General features: G+C 43.0%; 1 protein-coding gene across 1 annotated transcript in view; it reads left to right on the top strand.

The window, feature by feature from the left end:
* ABLIM1 (actin binding LIM protein 1) overlaps positions 1 to 10,415 on the top strand; it is a 130,483-nt gene extending 120,068 nt beyond the window's left edge. Inside the window, exons 22-24 of the mRNA XM_014250229.2 lie at positions 172 to 246; positions 2,965 to 3,045; positions 4,285 to 10,415. Of these exons, the coding sequence (XP_014105704.2) occupies positions 172 to 246; positions 2,965 to 3,045; positions 4,285 to 4,398 (270 nt within the window). The 3' untranslated portion in view covers positions 4,399 to 10,415. The remainder of the gene's footprint in view (positions 1 to 171; positions 247 to 2,964; positions 3,046 to 4,284) is intronic.
* The last annotated feature ends 11,194 nt before the right edge of the window (positions 10,416 to 21,609 follow it).

Genomic DNA, 21,609 nt, shown 5'->3' with positions numbered 1-21,609 from the left:
AGAGGAGGAGTGAACAGTAGCCATGGCAATGATTGAAATAATAAGACAAATAATTAAGACTTGAAGGAAGTCTCAGGGAAAAAATTGACCTTTGTCTTCACCACTACTTGAGTGCCTTTACCCTCTGTGTGTGTAACCTTTGTGTCTGATGTGTACCTGTATCCGATGCAGTCCCTCCCGGATGGTCATGTCCCTGGAATGAGAATGGACAGAGGAGTATCTATGCCTAACATGTTGGAGCCAAAGGCAAGTGCAGATGTTATTCACTTCCCTTCAAGACATTGAAGGTTTTACTGTGAAATGCAGATAAAATATGGGAAATGTCTTAGTTCCCTTGTTTTCCTTTACGTCACCTCAGTCCCTGCTCCTTACGTGCCAAACCTGTCCCTTTGTTCTGGACTTTGTTCTGCAGGTGTTAGTGCTCAGGCAGGCTGAGGGCAGCCCAGGTGTGATTCCAGGGTTAAGGAAGCTTTTCTAGGGACAAAGTGACAGCTATGGAAGATGCTCCATAGCTGGTTCTCTGTCAGCTTTCACCAGTCAAAGCACCAGGACAACCTCAATGGGAAGGTCTCAGACCTGTCCAGTTCAAAAAATGCTGCAGAATATTGTGGCTCACAACACACTGGTGAGGCTGTCTTAATTCCAAAGATTTTGGAAAATCTTTGATTGGAAGTAAGATGCCTACATGTCTGTCTGGATCTGTTCCTTAGCTCTCAGCACTGGTTACCTGAGACCTGTCCATAGAGTTGAATTCCCAGTATGAGAAACTCTTCAGGAGATTTATTGGGAAAAGAGGCAATGTCTGCTAATTTTAATTTAAGATAAAAATTAAAATGCTTTTACAGCTATATCTAGAGATGCCTGAGTCAAAAATTAATATAATATATAGAGGGAATTCAACCAGGGCTGTGTTTTAAATCTTAAAATTTATTGCTGGTGAACCTTCCATGAAATCATGATTTTGTCAAAGTTACAGGGATCAGAATTTCTGCAGTTAAGTGAGGAGCTCACTTTGCAAACCAGATTGCTTCTTGTGCTTCCGAGTCACCTCCAGGCAAACTGTACAAGGCAATAACCCTGGCTTTATAAGTTGAGACCCCAGTGCACTGTGCAGTTACAAGTGGTTTATATATTATATAAATAAAAACGTGGGGACTCCTGAGATATTACTTTGTACTCCAAATAATTTCTCTTTCAGTGCAATAGAACTTCTTACAGTCACCACTGCTGTTGATGTACCCAATGATTTGTGATACTATTTTGGGTGACAAATTCTGTCAGTATTATTAATGACAAAATTTAACTATTATTTATTAATGGCTATTTTAATTATAAAATTTATGGGAAGTTTATTGAGATAATAGATCACTTTCTGTTGCTATTTATAAAGGTGATGCCAAACTCTCAGGATGTGCGAATTAGCAGTTTTTGTTCATGTCAATTTTCCAACATTATCTTACACCTGCTGAAATAAAATAAGCCAATTCAGAGTCAGCATGAAGCATATGAAAAATAAAAATTAATCATCCTAAGAATGACCAGATATTACCAAATGGTTCTCCAGAAAGGACAGAATTTGTGCATCTTACCAGCCCACATTGAGACATGCCTTGTTGTTAATATTTAAATATAAAAATGTACTTATGACCGTAGATCTTGACTTAAACTCTGCCTGTTTAAATATGAAAAGTTACATTTTAGTTTCCTATAATGCTGTTTATGGTAGCCATTTCCAGTATCAAACATAAAAAATGTAATTCCAAGTATAGACCTAATTGTACAATTGTGACAATGTCAGAATCTCATAAGAATCATATCTTACAATTGGTATGTAAGCACACATTATCTAAATTATTACTTACAATAAAATCAATGGTGTGTTCATTGATGCCTGAATGTTATTTATTATATTTTTTTTAAGTTCATTGGGATAATTGTTAACAATGGAATGAACTTAATTGCTGAGTACTGTGCAAAAGTTGATTAAGTCAAACTTCTGTTGCCAAAATAATGGAATTAATAGCATTTGACAATAGCTCAGCTCTCTCCAGGAGAGTTTTGGTGGTGTAACTCTTGTTCCCAGTGGGCAACTAAGACAAGACCCATAAATGACAGTAAAGGCTGAGCCAGTTGCCGCTGAAGTTTCCAGAAAAACTTCATTGACTTTAGTAGGGGTTGGATGAGGGCTCTGGGAATGCTGCTTTCCTGCTCCGCAGAGACACGCAATGAGAAGGGCTCTGGAGACGCTCTGGCAGACAGAACATGAGCTCTCCTAAGTCGTTCCAGGCATGGAAGTGTCTATCCAAGGGAAGAAAAAGTTTAGAACAGAGTTTTATGTGCCAGGGGTGATTCCAGAAACTGATTTTAATATTTTCTGAAATAATTTCCAAGCAGCACTCTTTCTGTTAGTTGTTTGAATTTTTTAACTATTCAAAAAGGCAAGGAAGACCATGTGATAAATTCTACTGAATGCAGTGGCTCCCACTAATTAATGTCTTGCTTATTCAGGGATGCTTCTTTCTTTATGTATTTTTATGTTTTTAAAGCCCACTCACTGTCTGTCCTTAGGGCTGTCCACATTCTGGCAACCATTATTGAGACCAATGAGTGACAAATGCAATTACCTTAATAAATTTATACACTGATGGATGAGGAAATATATTGCCTAGAAAGGATTCTGCATGACCAAAGCCAGCTGGTGTGGTATATACACCATAAAAATCGTGGCTTTACATGATGAGGTAGTTCAATGCTAAGCAAGTTCTGGTTCTGTCCAGATCACCTTGTTTTCCATACAACTTTAGGAAGAAAGAAAAAGATAAGGAAAAAAACCCAACAACTGATACTTGCTTTGAAAAATAAAACAAATATTTGTGTGTTTATGAAAATGAGACACATTTTTTTCTGCTTTAGACTATAAATATAAATATCTCTTTTTCCCCCCTTTTTATACGTTGTTAACAGATTTTTCCATATGAAATTCTCATGGTGACCAACAGAGGGCGAAATAAAATACTAAAAGATGTAGACAGAACCAGGCTGGAGGTAAGAGAAGCAAGTTCCTAAATGCTCTTTCCTGCTGAAGTTGTTTGTTGTTTGTGAAAGCTGAAACACTGAAATGTGGGTCCTGAGAAATGTGGGAAGATTTCTCAGCACTAATCAGGGAAAGAGGAATCGGACATTGGGAGGAAGCAACCGCATCCTTCAAACAATCTCCCACATCTTTGTCTCCCTGCTCATAGACTGAGCTTCTCACAATCCCCTTATGTTTTCAGGCCTTTCATTATATATTTGTAGATTTGATAAAAGCCCAAAATTGCACAAGTTTCATAAGATCCGTATTGGAATGGAGCAATACTTTGTTTGATCTTGGACCACGTCTTAGCTAAGTCAGTGTCAGCCATCCTTGAAGATCAAAAGTTTAACTTTCTTTAACTCATCATGAGTCCTGTGACTTACTTAGAAGACTGGCTGATATCCAAAAATAAGAGGATCTAAATATCTGCCAACAAACAAATATAGTTTACAACTTTGTGGATTAGGAAGACTAAAGCAGCCCAGTGGAATGCTGGGGATGCTTAAGTTGTTTGTAGTCAGTTAATCTTTCTGTGGAGATGAACGGAAGGAGCCACAAAAATGCAGGTACTATGGGTAACAATTTGGATTTATGCCCATTTTATTATTAGATATGTGGTCACTAATCAGAATTCAATGCTGTGCTAGATTAGTGCCACAGGGAGACTCCCCATCCAGTGCACTGTAAAGAAGTAACTTGTGCACAGGACAGCACCAAAAAGTGTTTCATCAGCAGTAGAGAAGTGTGCTGAACAGTTACCCTGGCCAGACATCTTCCTTGTCAGAACTTGGAGCATGTCAAGTTGCAGCCCCTCTGCAGAGCACTCCTGAAAACCCAGGGTCTGTTTGGATTTCTGTACACAGAGGTGACTTGCTAAAGCCTGGGACAGGGGTGTGCAGGAGCTGGTCCTGCTCGCTGGTCTGTCACTGCTTGCTGGATGGCTTCAGACCAATCATTTCTCTGTCTCTTGCTTATTCAGCAGATGAAACAGTTCCCTGATTGGCTCCTTGGGCACCCAAGTCCATGGGGACTTGGATATGTGTATTGCCAAAGCATTATTTTTTCCAGCAATGACTCTTACACAGCAACATGAAATCCTTAAGGCATTCCAACCTCCTGTTGTGTCTCTGGCTTTGACTGACCATTGCCTTTTCTCCTTTTTTTTTTTCTCCTCCTTTTTTTAATTTTTTTTTTAATTTTTTTTAAAGCGTCACTTAGCACCTGAAGTTTTTCAAGAAATATTTGGCATGACGATACAGGAGTTTGACAAGTTACCTCTCTGGAGACGCAACGACATGAAGAAAAAAGCAAAACTCTTTTAATCTCCCTTTAAACAAACCAACCGCAAATGATGCGTAGAATATTGTACCACACAATCCAAACTGTTTGGAGGCAACTACTTATCCACCAAAAAGGGAAAATCAACATAGTGGCATCTCTGCAGTTGAACAAGATGAACATTTGCCCTCCTGGAATGCAGGGAGAAAATATCTGGGCTCAGAAACAGCAATGATAGTTTTCAGAGGTGTCAACCTGTTACCTGATATTATACAAGATAGGAAACTGTTCTGTTCTTCTCCCTCAATGATATTCCCTTTACTTCTCTCCACAATATGATGGACTTTATTGCTAGAGCCAGGAAGTGCCCTTAGGATGCCTTGTAGACTAAAGTAGTTGTAACCACTCCAAGAACTGGAAGAGAATATATACATATATAAATATATATATATATATATGTATGCGTGTTTGCCTGTGTGCACACCTGTATTTATATCTCTCCATCTATCTCTGTGTGTGTATGTGTGTATTAATGTGTGTATATATGGAGAGGGACATAGGTCTGTAGTGAAGGAGAAGCCCCTTGTAACTTATCCACATGGTCACATTAAGTCTTTCACCCAACTGTTTCTTACTTGGCACTCTTTTGACACGGTGTCTTCTTCGTGTAACACAGCCTGTGGTGGTGGGCACTCTGCTCACCTGCAGGACACACCACTTGGATTTCTGGAAAATGGACTCCTTGTAAATATTTGCTAGGATATAAGAAGTGAATTGCTGTGTGTGTGTTGTCAGTCTTCTCTCTTCCACACTTTCTGCTTGAATTAATAAGGCTGGAGCTTAACCAGTCCTTTGAATAATTTAAGATCACCTAAGTAATGGGAATGATGGAGAAGAGTCAGTTTTCTTGTAATTTACTCCAGGAGGTGGGTGGATGGGGGTGGGAGTGACAGAGTGAGAAAATGCTATTTTAAGTGTGCCCTGGTTTGCACCCAGAGATTTCAGGATGAACTCCCTGCTAGTAATTACTAGGACAGCTCATCAGGCTGCACTGGAGTTGTAGGATTTTACAATGGCAGGGAGGATGGTTCTCTGCAAGCTAACATGCAAATTCATCCCTCTTAGGGAGGAATGTTTCTGAATTAAAAGGTACCATCAAGGTGCCAAGCTCTGCCAATAGAGGCTTTTTGATTAAACTGCAGTAGCTGTTGTCAATATGGCACAGTGCATGGGGCCAAGCACTCATTTTAGTTAATGCAGGTTTTCACTTGTGCTTGGAAAAGAGGGCACAGACTTTTTTTTTTTTTCCTCTCTTGAAGCATCAAAGCTCCAGCCTTGGTTATTTTTATTTCCCTTTGTGCCTGACTTGGTTTTTGAAGACAGAGTAATCATGCAAGACAGTTTCTGAGCTGCATTGAACTCCTTGTTGCTTTCAGTCTTCTTCCAATATGCTGCAGCTTGAAAAACTGCCTGTATATACCTTAACTGCTTCTGGGCAAGTCCTATGCAGAGGATGACACGAGCACCAAAGTAATTGAATGGATGCATTGTGGCTGCCAGGTCAGCTTTTTCTCTTCCTTGGTGCTTAACTGCCAATGCATAACTGCACTAATGAGCCTGTCTCCTGATAGGAGAGGGTCCTTTAGGTTCTGTGTCTGTCAAAGAATATCAAGGTTTCCTTTTTAATGCAGAACCTTCAGACACTGGAGACATCAGAACCTTTGTATTTTCTGTTATATGAGACATTGGTGTTAAAATCTGAAGTCAGGAAGAGGAAACAGTCCCTTGTAGTTCTGAGATTCAGTATCACTGTGTTGAGTTCTCTGCATCACCAAATGACATTTCACCATGAACTGTGCAGGACAGCCCAAACCTTGCCTCTTCATTGCTGGTTTAGGAAGTCCTGTTGTGACAGATCACTGCGGTTCCTTTGATAAAATCTGAGATGAAGATTCGGCAGGGGAGAGACAGACCAGGGCTCAGCACCTGCTCCATGTCCCTAGAGCTAAGGGGATGTGGGACAAGCTGCAGAACATTCCACCAAGGATCTGGCACCATCCCCACTCAACAGAAGTCCCTGGGGACACTGTGACACACAGTGAGTGAGCTCTCTGGGTGGCTCCAAGGCTGCAGCAGGGATCAGGGTTTCACCTCCTTTTTCAGAACACACATCTGAAAGGTTCTTAGAGGAGCTCTGAGAAGTAAATGGGAGAGTCAGGGGCTCAGGCAGGTTTAAATCCATTTTTGAGTGACTGCTGAAACCAAATCCATAGAGTGAAAGAACAGCAGTGTTTTACACTCACAGATTTTGTGACTGCTAGGGTCTTAGAAATTCAGTGTTTGGTCACCTGCAAGGTGTGGCTTAACTTTGAGACACATATTTGAATTTTAATGCATTTAAATTATTAAAATTCTCCACATTTTGTCTTCGCACATCCTACAGACACTCAAAGTATGAGGCATTACAGGTCTTTTAGTTCAAGTTGCCTTGACCATACCCTTTTTAGACCTGAAGAGTTGCTCTCTCATGGATGTGAGCTGCCAATCTGCATTTTTGTGTCCCCATCTCTAGGTTACTACTGAACTTCTCACAGCACATATGAACACACTACCCAGTCATTTCAGAAATGACTAAGCCAGGTTGTTTTCTTACCTCTCCCTCCTATGCAAAAAAAAAAAACAAAAACAAAAAAACAAAAAAAAACCAAAACAAAACAACTCGGCCTCTTAGCCTGTGAAGAATGGCATGGTAATTTGGATCTGCCTCATCAACTGAGAATTTAAAAGTGCAGCTTAAACTTGGGAAGGAATGAAGAGAAGCCAGCTTAGATGTTGCACAAACAACTCATCTCTGACTGGATTTTTGGGCCACCTCTGGCTCCCATCGCACTGGTGTGGAGCAGTCAGTCACTTCACAGCCCTTTACACTAGGCTTACTACTGCTTTATTCCTCCTGACTGGGAACATGAAGGGTTTTCCCAGCTTCAGCTTCATGCCTACAGTTAATTCTCAACCACCTACATGTAGACACACCCAAGTGATCATCTGTCCACAAAACCCACGTTGCAGCCAGCCACGAGGGAGGGAGGATTTCTGCAGTGGGCTCTTAGTGATTGTCACTGCAATATTTTCTGTTCCTTCATCTGGTCTTCCCACCTAATGAAAACAAAATGTAGCCCCAGGGGGAATTTTCTTTGTAAGCAATTAATCATTCTCCTGGTATCCATTGAGTAGCAGTTCTTAGTAATTCCCCTCTTGGACACTCCCTTGGGACATGTCAGGAGTTGGACTAGATGATCTTTAAAGACACCCTTCCAACCCAAATCATTCTATGATTCTATGAATATGCCTTAAGTACATGCTTGTGTTTCTCTAACTCCTGCAAAGTGTTTGAGCTTCTAATTAAATCCAATCCCTTCAATGCTGTCAACAGAATGTCATTACCAAGAGGACTAAAAACTGATTTCTTTTGTCTTCTTTTTTCTCCTTTTCTGCTTTAGGAGTGATATAAGAGTAAGGCCCAGTCAAAGCATTGCAGAATAACCCCACCTGTACACATGGGATTAAGTACACACAGGGTTATGTACAGATGTAGATCCTTGAGCACAGGTGCATGTGTGGCACACACCCTCCCCATTTGGAGCTCATTAAATGTGGATTGTGGATTGTGGTGGATGTACTGCAGTGTGCTGTGAAAGGTTAGGCTGGGAGAACTCGGTAGCTCTACGTGAGACAAGACATCTCTGTGGCCCCAGTAGTGTTTTTTACTTCTGTCGAGACATCTCTCTTCCAAACTCCTATAGTCTGTGGGCCTGGCACTGAAGTGCTTGCTGCCCTTTTCCTGTTGCAGATGGGAATTCCTTTCTCAGCCAGCAGTTCAGATGTCCTGCTGTTCAAGGGAGTTCAGCAGCAGCCTCTTCTGGAAAAGTTTGCTACATTGAAGTAGCAATACATATATACGTGTTTTGAAGTTAATCCCTTTCCACAATCCCTGTGTCTCCTGGTAGGGTAATATCGATGGACAGAGAAGGGTTAAGGTCTGGGAAGGAGGAGGGCTGGCATAAACTTGAATTCTCCAGGGCTTGCCAGGGTGATGCTTGGCAGAATTAGAGGAAAACACTGGCATGAGCCTGTAGTACCTGTTTCAAACTGTGGGGAAGTAAATTTGGAGTTCATAGCATGTGAGCACCCACACTGAAATTAATGGTATGAAGCTGTTAGAACAAGCAACAGGAAAATTAGGCCCCAGAATGGTAAAAATATGAACATGCTCTAAAATCTTCTGGGAATGATTTATCTTGGCTCCTCCTGACTTAATAGGAGATGTTGGCATATTTGGACCATAGTCTCGTTGAGCAGACAAACAAAAACCACCCTTTCTCTCACTCCATGATTCATTGCTTTCCTCTGGAATGTGTTTGGGAAGGAGGATGTCCACATCCTGAATGTTACCTTCAGCACTGAGGAACACCAGTCAGTGGTAATGACAGTGCAATAAAACACTTGCAGGAAACAAGAATTAAACTAATCTGTCCAAAATGCCCCTCATCTTTCCATGCTTAGGGAGGATGTCTCCACTGCCCCTTCCCCATTCAGTTCTTCCCAGGTCCTGATCTGGTTTGTGCCCTGTCAAGCTTTGTGGCCCTGTCAACACACCCACTAGAGTCCAGCATAGTCTTCAGGGTAGATGCTTAGCAAGGGCTGCTCTTGACAATATGTGGTACATTTTTACCCCATTGCTGCAAAATGAAGAGCTGGAGAGAGCTCCTGAGCACTGTGACAGTAGCACAATGCACCTTTTTCGCTTAGTGTAGAAACACTCCTATCACTGTGGGCTGTAGCATTGCTCTGGCTGGTGAGTTTTGCCTTGTGATTTCTCCCACACACCTTTTTTGTGCTTAATAAAACAAGAAGCAACACAAAAAAATCAATCACAATGCAAAGATACCGAGTTTTCAGTCAGACCACTCTGCTGGTAGGAGCTATGTAATGCCCACATTTGCAGAAGTGTTACTAATTTTAATGTAAGCATCAGTGCAGGAAGTGGGAATGTAATTGGCCATTAATGTTGTTTGTCTGTATGCAAAATAAATTAGCTGCCCAAAGGGCTTCTAACAGGGAAATAGATTTCCGCTAATGAGTTGCTCAAAAATGATGCTCCTCTTTGTGAAGAGGTAATACTTCCATGTGCACTGTGGTCTTTCTTTTGAGGTAAAAAAGAGATGACCGAAGGCAAAGGGTGACCTGTTGTGTCAGGATCACCACAGTCAGAACTGTGTTGCTCCCAGGACTTGCAGAGCTGAGGCCCACAGGACCCTGCCCTGGGCATCAGGAGATGCAGCATTTCAGCAGCAGAAGCAGCTATGGGAATCCCAGCGGTGCCTTACCAGGCTGAGTCTCTAGCTCCCTTAGGATGCTTTGACAGGTCCCACTGGACACTTGCCTGGGCTTTAGTCACTGAACACCTTCAGAATGCACTTCCCCCCCCAGATGCAAACCCACTGGCAGCAGTGGAGCCTCTCACTGGCACTGTGCCCCTGGAGCCAGGGAAGCCTCTGGCTGCTGTGTGTGCCCACAGTGAGGAGCTCGGTGTGTCACTCCCAGAGCAGCCCTGTCCAAGCAGTGAGGCTTGGTCATTGTGGACAACTCTTCCTGTAAGGGGGCCTTACAGCTGGGGGCTTTTTTTAAGCTTTGGAAACTGAAACTAATTTTTTAAAGGTATACTTTCCTTTAAATCAGTAGATTTTGGCAATAGGATTTTTTTATTATTTTATTTTTCTTTTCTCCTCCCTCCATGTTATAAACCAGCGTTTTGGGGAGGTGTCCCTGTTTTCCATTCATCTGTCTCTTTTTCTGAGTCTCTGTAAAAGTGAATCAGTGTCTTGTCTGTACAGTAAGTCTGCTTATATGCATAATGAGAAGTTGAGCTGGGTTGCTGTTCTGTACAATTAGTGTTTCCACTGTCATACTGCAAACAGCACATATTGCACTCCTGTGCCACTGTAATCTGCATCACTGTTGTACTCAAGTCAATGAATAAAGTTTGGAGCTTTATTCTTAATTTCTGGATTCGTGTTGCCTCATTTATTTTGGTTTTTCTTTTTCATTTTGCAGAGTTATAACAAAGTTCTCCTACAAACTAGGATGTGCTCTCACAAAGAGAGCTCTCAGAGGTGAGATATGAGTGATCAGAGCAAGACAGTTACAGGTCTGAAAATGGTCACAAGGTTTCTTGTAGCTAAGCCACTAGAAGTAGGTATTCATGCAAAGCACATAGTTTTGTTGTCAACTGTGGTTTCAAATGACCTGAGATACCAGCAAGGTCAAATAGACCATGCTGGTTTTGTCAGGCTTCAAAGGCTAAATGGTTTTCTTTCTTGATCTTTGCAAATTCAGATAAAATGTTAGTTCCCATCTTGAAAATGTTTACTATTATAAGTTAGGTGTTGGATAATCATCTGGAGTTTCAAGCTGCCTAGCCTTGGTGGGTGTGGAAGGTGGGGGATGATGCCACCCAAGGAAATTGGGTGTTTATCACACCCATAATGTGCTGAACACCTCGGGTCCAGCAGACCATTGTGGCAGCAGACTTCAGCACACAGCACCACCGAGGATGCAATGCAGCACAAACCTTGCACAGTCCTTGAACTTCCAGAAAGCCCCTGCAACACCAGCATCCATGCCCTGCACATACCGGGTTCTCCATCCTCTCTCCCACTCCTCAACCCTCTGAGACTCTCCCCCCCTCCTTGCCCTACCTTGATATTCTACACAGGTTCTTTCTCGTGACAAAGGTAAGGCTTCCCCAGGGTTTTACTTCAATGTGCTATGTTGAGATGTTTAATGATTGAGTCTCAGATGAGATGAGGACTCAGATTCCTGCTTGAAGAGCAACAGTTGGGGAATACCACTGTGAAGTTATGCTTTAGCAAGGCTCATATCTGCCCTATATCACTGCCCAGGCCATGCCTGCATTTTTGTGGTCTTGTGTGTGTGCTGTGATTTGCACAAGAGAAACTTCTCTCTGAACAAATCCAGCAAAACAACTTGGTGGCAGTTAGAGGTGTCCTTTCTTTGGATTGCACCTCTGGGCGTCTCCTGTTAACCTCCCTGGGCATCTTCACTCCTTTAGGAAGTAAGGAAGGTCTGTGCATGAAGTACCTGCTTAAAAATACACAAGTGTAAGTCGATGATTTGGCCTTGGAACTTCCCTTGAAATTTTCCCAAACAGAAAAAACTCAAAACGCAAAGTCTCCCTTTTGAGTCACTTTTTCTCTGGCAGTCAGCTCCCTCCCTGTAAGAGCAGCACAGTGTAGTGCCATGGGACATGTCCTGCCAGCCCAAGCTCTGAAGATCCCAAGCAGCAATCCCCTGCTGGGGATCACTGACCTGGCAGTGTTATGGAGCAGTTGCTCCATTGCAGCCTCCCCCAGACCAGAGCACTGGGGAAATTATCTCTGACTGCACTTCTCTGTGTAGAGCCAATTCAGAAGCATCCATTCCAGTCATCAGCCCCACAGTGTGACAGTGCCAGCCCAGCCAAGCACATTCTTAATTTCTCTCCAGTTAAATACACAAGCCCACTGAAATCTAAGTCTAGGATTGTTTTTACTTTTTTTTTTAATTGTTAGCCCATTTCCCCCTGCTCCCCTCCTCCCCACAAGTAATGTGAAGTTTATGACCTCTGAGTAATGACTGTGGAATGCTCTGCATCCTACAGCCATCCCGAGGCATCTGGCAATGGGAATCTTCACAGCATGTAAAAAATACACAGATAATACCATTGTAAATAACTCAGATCAAAACAAGTCAAATGTCAATGCTAATTTGCTGTCAAGTATAGCCCAAGACCACTTCCTCCTGCAAGAAGAGAGACCCAGTTCCCAAGTATGTCTTGCTCCCCACCAAAAGAAGCTTATTCTCCACCAAAAATCTCTCCAAACTCTGAATTAACAAGAGTGGAGGTTTTCTTTTCCTTTGCTGTTTTATTTTTTCTTTAGCTTTTGTGCCTGTCTGCTGTGGAGTCCAAGGCTGGGAAATGAAACTTCAGTTTTGCCTGACATTTTTCTATTGTAAAAAAAGGACTCTTGGGAGAGATATTTACTGTTTTCTATGGCTCAGTCAGAGGGCAAGAGAGAGAAGTTGTTCCAGGAGTCCCCATTACAAAGCATTTTTTCACATAGGCTCACTTTTATTTTTTAAAGACTGGGAGATTAAAGAGCCGGCAGCCCTGGAACAGGAAGTTTGCTGTACATCCAAAGGTCAGGTGGGTCTCAGACAGCCACTGCTTCCAGCTCTTTTATATACACACTGCAGATTAAAATGTACATCCCAGGCTGGATGTAGCCATGGCAGTGAGGGAGGCCCAAGGGTTTGGGGGGAAAGGAAGAGAGGGGAAGCAGGAAAACAGCATAACGCAGCCTCTCCTCAGGCTGGGATTTCATAAGACAAAGCACTGGGTGGCTGTTCAGCCAGTTTAAGGTATTCCCACGCCCCCACAGCTTTTTCCTGCCATCAGATATGTCAGCATGACTGCTTGTGGGGTCACTCTCAGTGACATTTGGGAACTGATCCCACTTAAAAAAAAACATTTTTTTTACTTTTTATTTCATTGCACAGCGTTGTCGGGGGTTTTTTTCTTAAATCTTTTTAAACTGAGTCAGTTCCCTGCTTTGAGTTAGCCTCCCAAAATAATTGTGCTGGGCATGAAAAACAGGGTGGGCACAGGAGAAAAGTGGTGTCTGAAGGAAAAGCAGAGCACAGTAAACTGACAGAGGTACTGCACTCAATGTGTCTTGTAATCTGTCTCAAGTCCATGGCAGAGAGGACAGCTGGTGGCTTTCCCTTTGTCCCTTCAATTCCAGCAGTACCACCACACCTTCTGTGACTGCCAGTTTAGAAGGGTAGCACTATCTTCAAGACTTTTGAGGGTCACACTGTGGAGTCAGGTATTTGTGCAAAGTCATGAGTGTTTCAGCTGTTGCCCCAGGGGGCAGGAAAGGGATGGACTAAATCGCACCTTCAGCATGCACCTTCTGGAGGAGATGGCTGTTCTGCTGGCAGAGGAAGCCAGTGCAGCCCTGAGAGCTGCAGGGTCTGTGCTAGGTTGGTGTTCAGCTGGGATAGAACCCTGCCAGGCACACTTGCTTTGTATTATAATGTCTTTGCTAAAACTGTGGCAGAACTCTTTGGACATAGGTCAGGAGAAGATGATCTCTACAGAGTTGAGTTCCTCTTAGTGAAACTCCCAGCCTTCAAAGCTGGCAAGAGCAAGGGGCTGGATGTAAATTACTAGTGCATCCCTGGGCAGCCAGTGAAGAAACATGGAAAGATGACCCAGGTCTGGCAGGAACAGACTGACAGATTTGGAGGCTGATTTTGCTGCTTGGGGTCTCCACACTTGGGAGTCATCTATTTCCCATAATTTGAGGTATCCCAGCCCCCACAGCTCCAGGCAGTGGAGGGAATAGTCGATGGCAGAACCAGATCTCTCAGCAGGAATAGCCCAGCAAGGCTGCCAGAGGGAAACAGGGCTCCCCCTTGGCTGCCTCTCCTGGATTTAGGCTAGATACTGCAGAGGAGACAAAATGCAGCTGACTCCATTCAAGGAATTCATTGACACAGGCTCTGAGGCTTTATGTGAACCAAAGTGTTTGCTGTGAAACAGGAGACAAGGTAATAATTGAATCAGGGCTCACAATGAATGAACTGCTGCTGAGAAATGCCTGCTTTACAGCCTTGATATACTCGGGATGTTCAATGACTGCCAGGAGCAAACTCTGTGGTATCTCAGCTCTTACCCTAATTACCATTTACAGAGGAGTTGCTAGATGAATGAGGGCTGCAATATAAAGGACTTTAGTAAGATTTATTGATGAGACTACATGAATAATTCTCCTCGCAATAATGCATTTAAGACCACAGATACTGTGGGAGGAGGAAAGACAGTGTTTGATATTTTGAATGATTTTAAAGTGTGTGTTTTATTTTTATGTTTCAGCTATTGCTGCTCTCTCTAACTGTTCCCTTTCCAAAATTAAAAAAATAAAAAGTTCTCCTGCCACCTAGGTATGTGAAACAATAGTAGGTAATTGAAAATAAGCTTCTTCTGAGGCCAGTAAATATTGGATCATATAAATGATTGTATGATAACTGGTTTGCCATGGTGCTTAGGCAGCCCAGAGCATAATGCTTCAATGCTCTGATGTTGTTCTGACCTCTTGGCACTCAAAGTTTGAGTTTTCCGTAACTAACTAATTGTTCAGCTTCCTGAAAATTATATTTGTGAGCTTTCTCCCTTGGGAGCAATCCCAATAGAGGACCCTTCAGAGAATTTTCCTGGGCCTGGCCAGTTTGAGTGAAAATGGAGGTACCACCAGGGTAGGCAGATCACTCGGGGGGTAAAGCTGGCTGAAAAATCGACCCTGGGAAGAAAAAGCAAGTAACATTTAATCATATCAGCCTCGACATGCAGCCACCCTCTGCCAGTGCTGACACAAGGGAAGGGATGAGGGAAGGCATTGCCACTCAGTGGCAAGTTTCACCAAAGTACAATTTACCCTCCTGCAGATGTCAGGATTTGACTTCTCATGGGGACACCCAGAAAAGTTCACCCCAAAATAACTAAACTTAAATAAACCAAATTTACTAATCATCACCCCAAATGCCTTTAATTAGATTAGCTCACTGTGGAATGGAGTAAGCCAAAACAAATTTAAGGCACTTGAAGTCTTAGTTTGGTAGGATGTTCTGCAGGTCTCTTGTGAGATGCTGAAGCTGCTGTGGGTCACCAGTTCACCACCAGTCCTCTGCTATGTCACCCCCCACAGCTGCAGTACTGATGCCTCTCAAGATGTGAACACTGCAAACACTTGCAGGCTACTTCAAGAAGTACTTGGTGGGTGACCAGTGAGAAGCAAGTAGAGGACAGAACAAGAAAGATCTCTTGAAATAGCTTCAGTTCTGAGAATTGCCTATCAGCAGAAGCCTCATCCTGTGGCAGGAACCCACAAGTCCCCTTGCTGTATCTGTCTGCGGGGAGACCAAAAAGGTGTGTCCAGGCTGGACCATGTGCACCTGTAGAGTTATCTCCTGCCCCACACTGTTGTGGCTGCAGCTCTCTGCTCCCTGGGGATGGGCAGATGCTGGATTGAGTGTGCAGGGGGCTCAGGCACTGCAGGACACTCTTCCCTCCTGCCACTTGTACACGAGGTGACACACACGCCATTGCCTGGCGCAGCCGGTGGCAGCCCTAATGGTCCTGGGCCACTCTCCCAGTCACTCCTCTCCTCCAAAAAAACCATTTCTGGGCACCTGGCCTGCAGTGTGAAACAGCCTTTGTGTGATATTTTGTCAGCTACAAATAATTGAAAAAGGCCTACATAAAGTCCTAATTGTGTCACAGAACAGGCTCTTCAGTCATCCATCTTCCTATTAAACTTGTGAATTTCAGCTACTCAGCCCTGTTGGAGTTATTTTCCCCTTCCCCTCCTTCCTCTTTTAAGCTTCTATTTATATTCTCTCAGTTGTCTCTGCCAGAAGATCTCATGTGGATACATTAGGCCTTTTCAAAAGGAAAGTTGGATTACAGCGATTTTTCTCCCCGTAGGACACAACAGCTTCATCATTCATAACAGAGCAATACACTATAACTTCATTATAGATGGCATGAAACTGGCCTATTTAAACAGAATACTTAATGATGGTTGGGAAGGCAGGAGAAATTCAGCTCCACAGCTCTATGTGTGAAAAGAAACTGCATTTCTTCGTATTTACCAAGGCAGATTTCTTGATTCTTGATTAAATCTCTTTTCATAGGAACAAAAAATAAAAAAAAGTGGAAGACTCAACCGACACGGGTGAAACTTATTACCTGGTAGTTAATTCCACTTTGGCAGGTAGTTTGGCATACCCTAACATCTATTTATAGCAGGAAAGGAAACTTGGACTCCTCCATAGTGCTCAGCTTCCACTGAAACAAATTGCAGTTTATTGGTGCTGTATGGCCACAGGTTCTCATTCCTTGCCCACCTCAGCAGTGCTGACCACAGAAGTTCTGCTCCTTCACTTTTACTGAAAGTTAATGAACTTAAATGAAGTTCATTTATAAAAAAGTTTATTCATAAAATAACTAAATATAATAAATAATATAAATAATATATAATAATAAAATAACATAAAATAATCTAAAAAAAGTTTATTCATAAAAATGAACTTTTACTGGACTGGTTAATGCCTAAAGAAAAGCTGCAGTCTGAAAAACACACTTTTTGGGGAAATGCCAGAATAAATAGCCTTCTGCAAGCTCACAGTTGACATCAGACCACATTTTGCAGTGATGATGGGGGAGGCTTAAAAAATCCCGGCAAAAATGTAGCAAGACATAAAAATTAATGTTTTCCCATATTTTGATAAAATTAGTTTTTCTTCTCACCCAGGTAAGTTTTCCTGGTGCTGAAAGGTGACAAGAGTTCAGCTCTGTTCAGGCAAGTCCTCCATCTATGGCTTGAGAGTCCAGACAGATTTTTTTCTTCTAAATTGGGAGAGATTTTGCTCAATGCTGGTTTACTGGTAAAATCTGTAAGAGTGGATGAAGTTCCTAATTCAGCTGAAAGCCATGATTTCATATCCTATCCCCTCAAAAACAGGACTATGTTGTCAAGAATAAGTGTTTTGGTCACTTAAAGAATCACCAGCAAAGGCATCAGCAAAAGCAGGTTTAATACAGAAGAGAAAGTGCAACAAAGTTCACTGGCAAGGTCTACTCTAGTAGTTCTAGGTGATTAAAGCACATAGAGAAAAAGCAAACTGAAATCTAGAGTCAATTAGTGTAAAACAAAAATCAATTCCAAAATTATCCATGTGGAGCCTGGGAGGAGGGGCTGGGGAAAGCGTAAGGATAGGAAAGGGTAAGGATAAAAAGGAATAAGGGGCACCCTCCACCTGAGTCACAAGGTTCACAGTGGACCCCCTTTCCAAACTGAGCCCCAAAATTCACCAACAGTGAATTAAACATTTAAATTTAGCACTTAATCTATAGCTTGAGTTAAACAATTTAAAAAGCATTCATATGGAATTTACTGTAAGCACAACAACTCACAGGCCTAGCTTACTTAAAAATCTAAAATACTTAAGAGTCTAGGAGAGCAACATTCCCAGTGCATTTGCTCTGGCATATTCACACACGGAGATCTAAAGGAGTCTGTGCAGGGTGTATCCCTGGGAAGAGTTCCCCTCAGTTTCAGGGAAGCACTCATGTTGGATGCCTTTGCATCTTCTGAACAGGTAAGACTTTGAGGTTTTGGGGGTATCAGCCCAGGATTTGTCTGGTGCTGGTCCTCCAAGAACAGCAAATGTGGGATTTTGTGGCTCTGAGAGGCCCCAGTACGAGGGAGGTGCTGGGGCAGCCACAGTGCTCCAGGAGAGCTCAGGGGGCCTCCCTTTGGACTGCTGTTTATAGGGTCACAAGAGCTTTCAGTCACATAGTATTTCATCCTAGCTGCAATTCAGGTCAGTGGCTTTCTTTGAAAGTTCAATTACAAAAATGCTGTTCCACTTGGGCTGTTATTCGGGCAAGAAAAATAAGTTTCCAAGGCTGTTTGTAAAAAACAGGAGCTCGTTAGACGGAACTAATTCCTGGTAGCAATGTTTCTGATAAGTTCAAGAGGAGCTCAGCCCTGCTGTTCCTCAAGGCCAAGACCTAAAGAACATTTCTGAGATCATAGGCCAGGGGGTTTGTGGGGGGATGATGCACCACCACACAGGGCTAAGTATGCATCAGAACTTTATATCAGAAACTCTTGGGAAGCTGACGGGCCCGTCCTGTGGTGCCTGGGAGTGTTCCAAGCTGCAATACAGTGCACTGATAACGGGAGAGGTCTGCTGGTGTGAGCATCCCCATGTGGAGTTTGCAGGGAAGGGGAACAGAGAATGGTTTGGACTCCTTTAACTGATATTGAACATTGTCAAAGGAAAGCTGAGGGGCTTCTCTGGAGTGGGAAGAGGGTCTGGGGTGGTAAAAAAGTACAAGGAAGAAATAGCTTCAGGAGGAACAAATGCTGTGGCTGTTGAGCACTCTGTCTGGTCAGCATGCCTCATACTTTGGCCACAAGAAGGTATTCTATCTGTCAAGGGAAAGAAAACAATTCAAGCTATTAGGACTCCCTGTAATTTGGCATACAAGCAGCTTGGACTTGACAACTGAAAAGGAAATGTTAAAGAATGGGAAGCCAAGAGAAGCTCATCAAAAAGACATCTGGTCCTGCTGTCCTTAATGGGAAATCCCCCCCTCCCTCCAGCCACCCTCTTCCCAGCCATGTTCTTTTGAAACAGTTAATGTCTGAGAGAATCCAAAACATTGCTGGAATGTATCAGTGATGAAGCTTTTGTATAGCTGAACAGCTAAACAGCTCTGGTTTTGTTTGTGTTAGGGTCAATTGTCTTGCCTTTCATTGGTGAAAGTCAGAAATGGCTGGACAGAAGTCAGTGGAGCCACAGTGGTCTAAGGCCAGCTTCAGCTGGGGGAGAATTTGGTCACCTCTTTTATGGCTGGAATCATGAAATGCTTCACAGGGAAGCAAAAAGACCTCAAAAGAGGCACCCATAGACAGCATACTTGCAAATCATCCGAGGTGAAGGATTCATGCTCTCCAGCAGATTATTTTAGTGAGCAGCTTTGCTTGGAATGACCATGCTGTCCTAGTGACCCATCTGCCTCTCTGTTTCTTCTGGCCCTTTTTTTCACTGACAGAACCCTGGCAGGCTCCCTGTGCCTTCCTGGAACCAAGGAACTGGTCTGGTCTGCTATAAGGCACCCACAGGGGTTACTTCTGGGGAAAGATTGCTGCTCATGCTCCTGAGTGGGTAGCCCAGGATCTTTAACATTTTTTTGCACTCAGCCATAATAGCAATGCCATTTATCACAATCCTTTCACAGAAAATCATGTTCCCAGGGATTGGGTGGCTCAGAGTTTCAGCATGGGATGCAGAGTGTTTGATCACATGAATAGCAGAGTCCAGCTATTTAGACCTCCTTATGGAATAAGCAGAGGACTCCATTCAAATTCCCAAAACCAACCATTGCCTTCATCCCTTAAATCAGAAAATCTGGAAACCCAGCAGGATGCAGCTGATCAGGGTTCAAAGACATTGATGGGAGCTCCATAAACATCCTGAACTCCTGCCAGTACTCCCACCTAAAAGGAAGACTGGGGGGACTTTGAAAGAGACAGTTGAGCTGTGTCTGATGATCGCTTTATCTGGTCCCAGCTGTGTGTTCCCAGCTGCTCAGTGGTCTCTTCCGTCCATCCAGCTGCAGGTGCTTGCCATTTACCTGGTTCTCTCCCAGTCCTGCCTAGCTCTTCTGCAACCCAACTCATCCTCCCCAGGTGTTACATGAACATGCCATTTTAGTTTTCTGTCATTTCAGTGTGGAAGTTGCTGAAACTTGCCAGTTGCCAGTGAAAATGGCACTAGGGAGAGAATTTGGCCAGAAGCAGGGGAAGGACAGACTTCTCCCTGTCAGAGACACCAGTGTTGTTTTGCTGACTCAGCTGTCCCTAGGTCCACAGGGACCTGCGTGTTGCTGTTCAGAGGAATCCACAAATGGACAAAAGGAATTCTCCCACCTAAGATTATTACAGCCCAGTACTGCAGCCAGGGACTCCAGAGTGAATCAGTTTTTGGCTTCCTTGTTCCTTGGGATTTTGTAGGACACACCTCAGCTTTAATCTCAGCTCAGGTCTGCCACAAAACCCACCTCTGCTCAAATCTGAGATTTGACTGATGATCTGCTTGACCACAACTGTCCACTGATACACCAATATTTAAGTAGGTATCCCAGATGATATTTGGAAGGAAAGAGGACACAAGTGCAACACCACTGATCCAAGATCTCCCTGCTAACCCCAGTCGGCCAAGCCATCTTAGTCCTCCAGGTGCCTGTACAAGTGGAGAATTTGACACAACTTTCCACCTTTCAGGAGCTTAACAAAACCAAGTTAACTCTACCTCTGACTGAACTTGGTCTTGTTGAGTAACTTCTTAACTCGGTTTTTACAGCACTGATAAGTGCATGGGGAAGAGAGAAAGAAAAGCCTCATGAAACAACATTCAAGTGTGGAGGAAATTTCCACTTTTTGTTCTGCCAGCTGGAATACCTTCCCTGAAGAAAGGAAGAAGTAGGGACTGCTGCAACTGGAATGAGCAATATCTGGGAGGAAATACCCCAGAGAGCAGCTCTGCACTATCCAGGTCAGGTGTGGTTCTTCCTGACAGTTCAAGCACAACTTCTCTGGGCACCTGCACACAATTTCTCACGGCAGGGTTCCCTCTGGCTTTCACCACAGAGAGGTCAATAACTTTCACCACTTTGAGTCACGCTTAAAACAGGGAAAAAGCAAAATAAATGCAAGCTAAGAGAAGAAAGTCATAGCAAAGATTTAGAAAAATACAGATAATAAAGACTTTGCTGATACAAAAGGTAGGTGTAACAACCAATATTAATCAACAACATTAATGAAACAATGTACAACTGCTTAGTAATTACGGAAAAAAAAAGAAAAGTGTTTGGCATTGCCAGGGGAGAAAAGACAGGATCAGGACCATGCTACTACACAAAGTATTGAGCAAATCATTGTAATTGTTCATAGAGTTTGTTTAGGCTTTTAAATTTATTCTTGACTCCTGTTCTGTTTCACAGGAAGCAAAAGAGCTTAACGGCAATAAGTCCAGAGAAGCAGAATTACATCAGCTGAAAGCCACAGCATGGTACAGGAAAACTTTAGCCAAAAGTGCCAGTTTCACTAGCAGCCAGACTATCAATACAGCATGAATATGCAGGGAAAAAAGGATTAAAACATATCAACTATAATATGAACCTGTGCAGTGAAGGATAGGATGTCAGCTGCATAAAAAAGGAATTAAACAAGATGAGCTTGGCCCTCCAGGCTTTTCACACCTGAGTCATCATTAGTGATAATAATCATCATTGTTAATAAGCATCACTAATAATAAGAAGGAAAAATGTAAGCAACACATGGGTGTACAGGGAGATGGGTGTTCTTTTATTGGCTTCAAGAAGCTCCACCAGGAAAACCAGTTTGCAAATGTTTGCTCTGCTTGAGCACAGTGGTAAACATCTAGATTTCAGCACCAACACTGGGAACATTTATTCCTCGTTCTAAGCAGGGTCTGAGTATTCCCCAGTTTTATTAAACCCCAGAACCCAACAGCCTGTTTGAAAAAGAATACTCCAA

Source organism: Pseudopodoces humilis, chromosome 9, assembly GCF_049639895.1.
Source record: "Pseudopodoces humilis isolate 2021_Gansu_Grassland_sample_001 chromosome 9, ASM4963989v1, whole genome shotgun sequence".
Classification (NCBI taxonomy): Eukaryota; Metazoa; Chordata; class Aves; order Passeriformes; family Paridae; genus Pseudopodoces; species Pseudopodoces humilis.
This window is presented reverse-complemented; position numbering and strand designations above follow the sequence as displayed.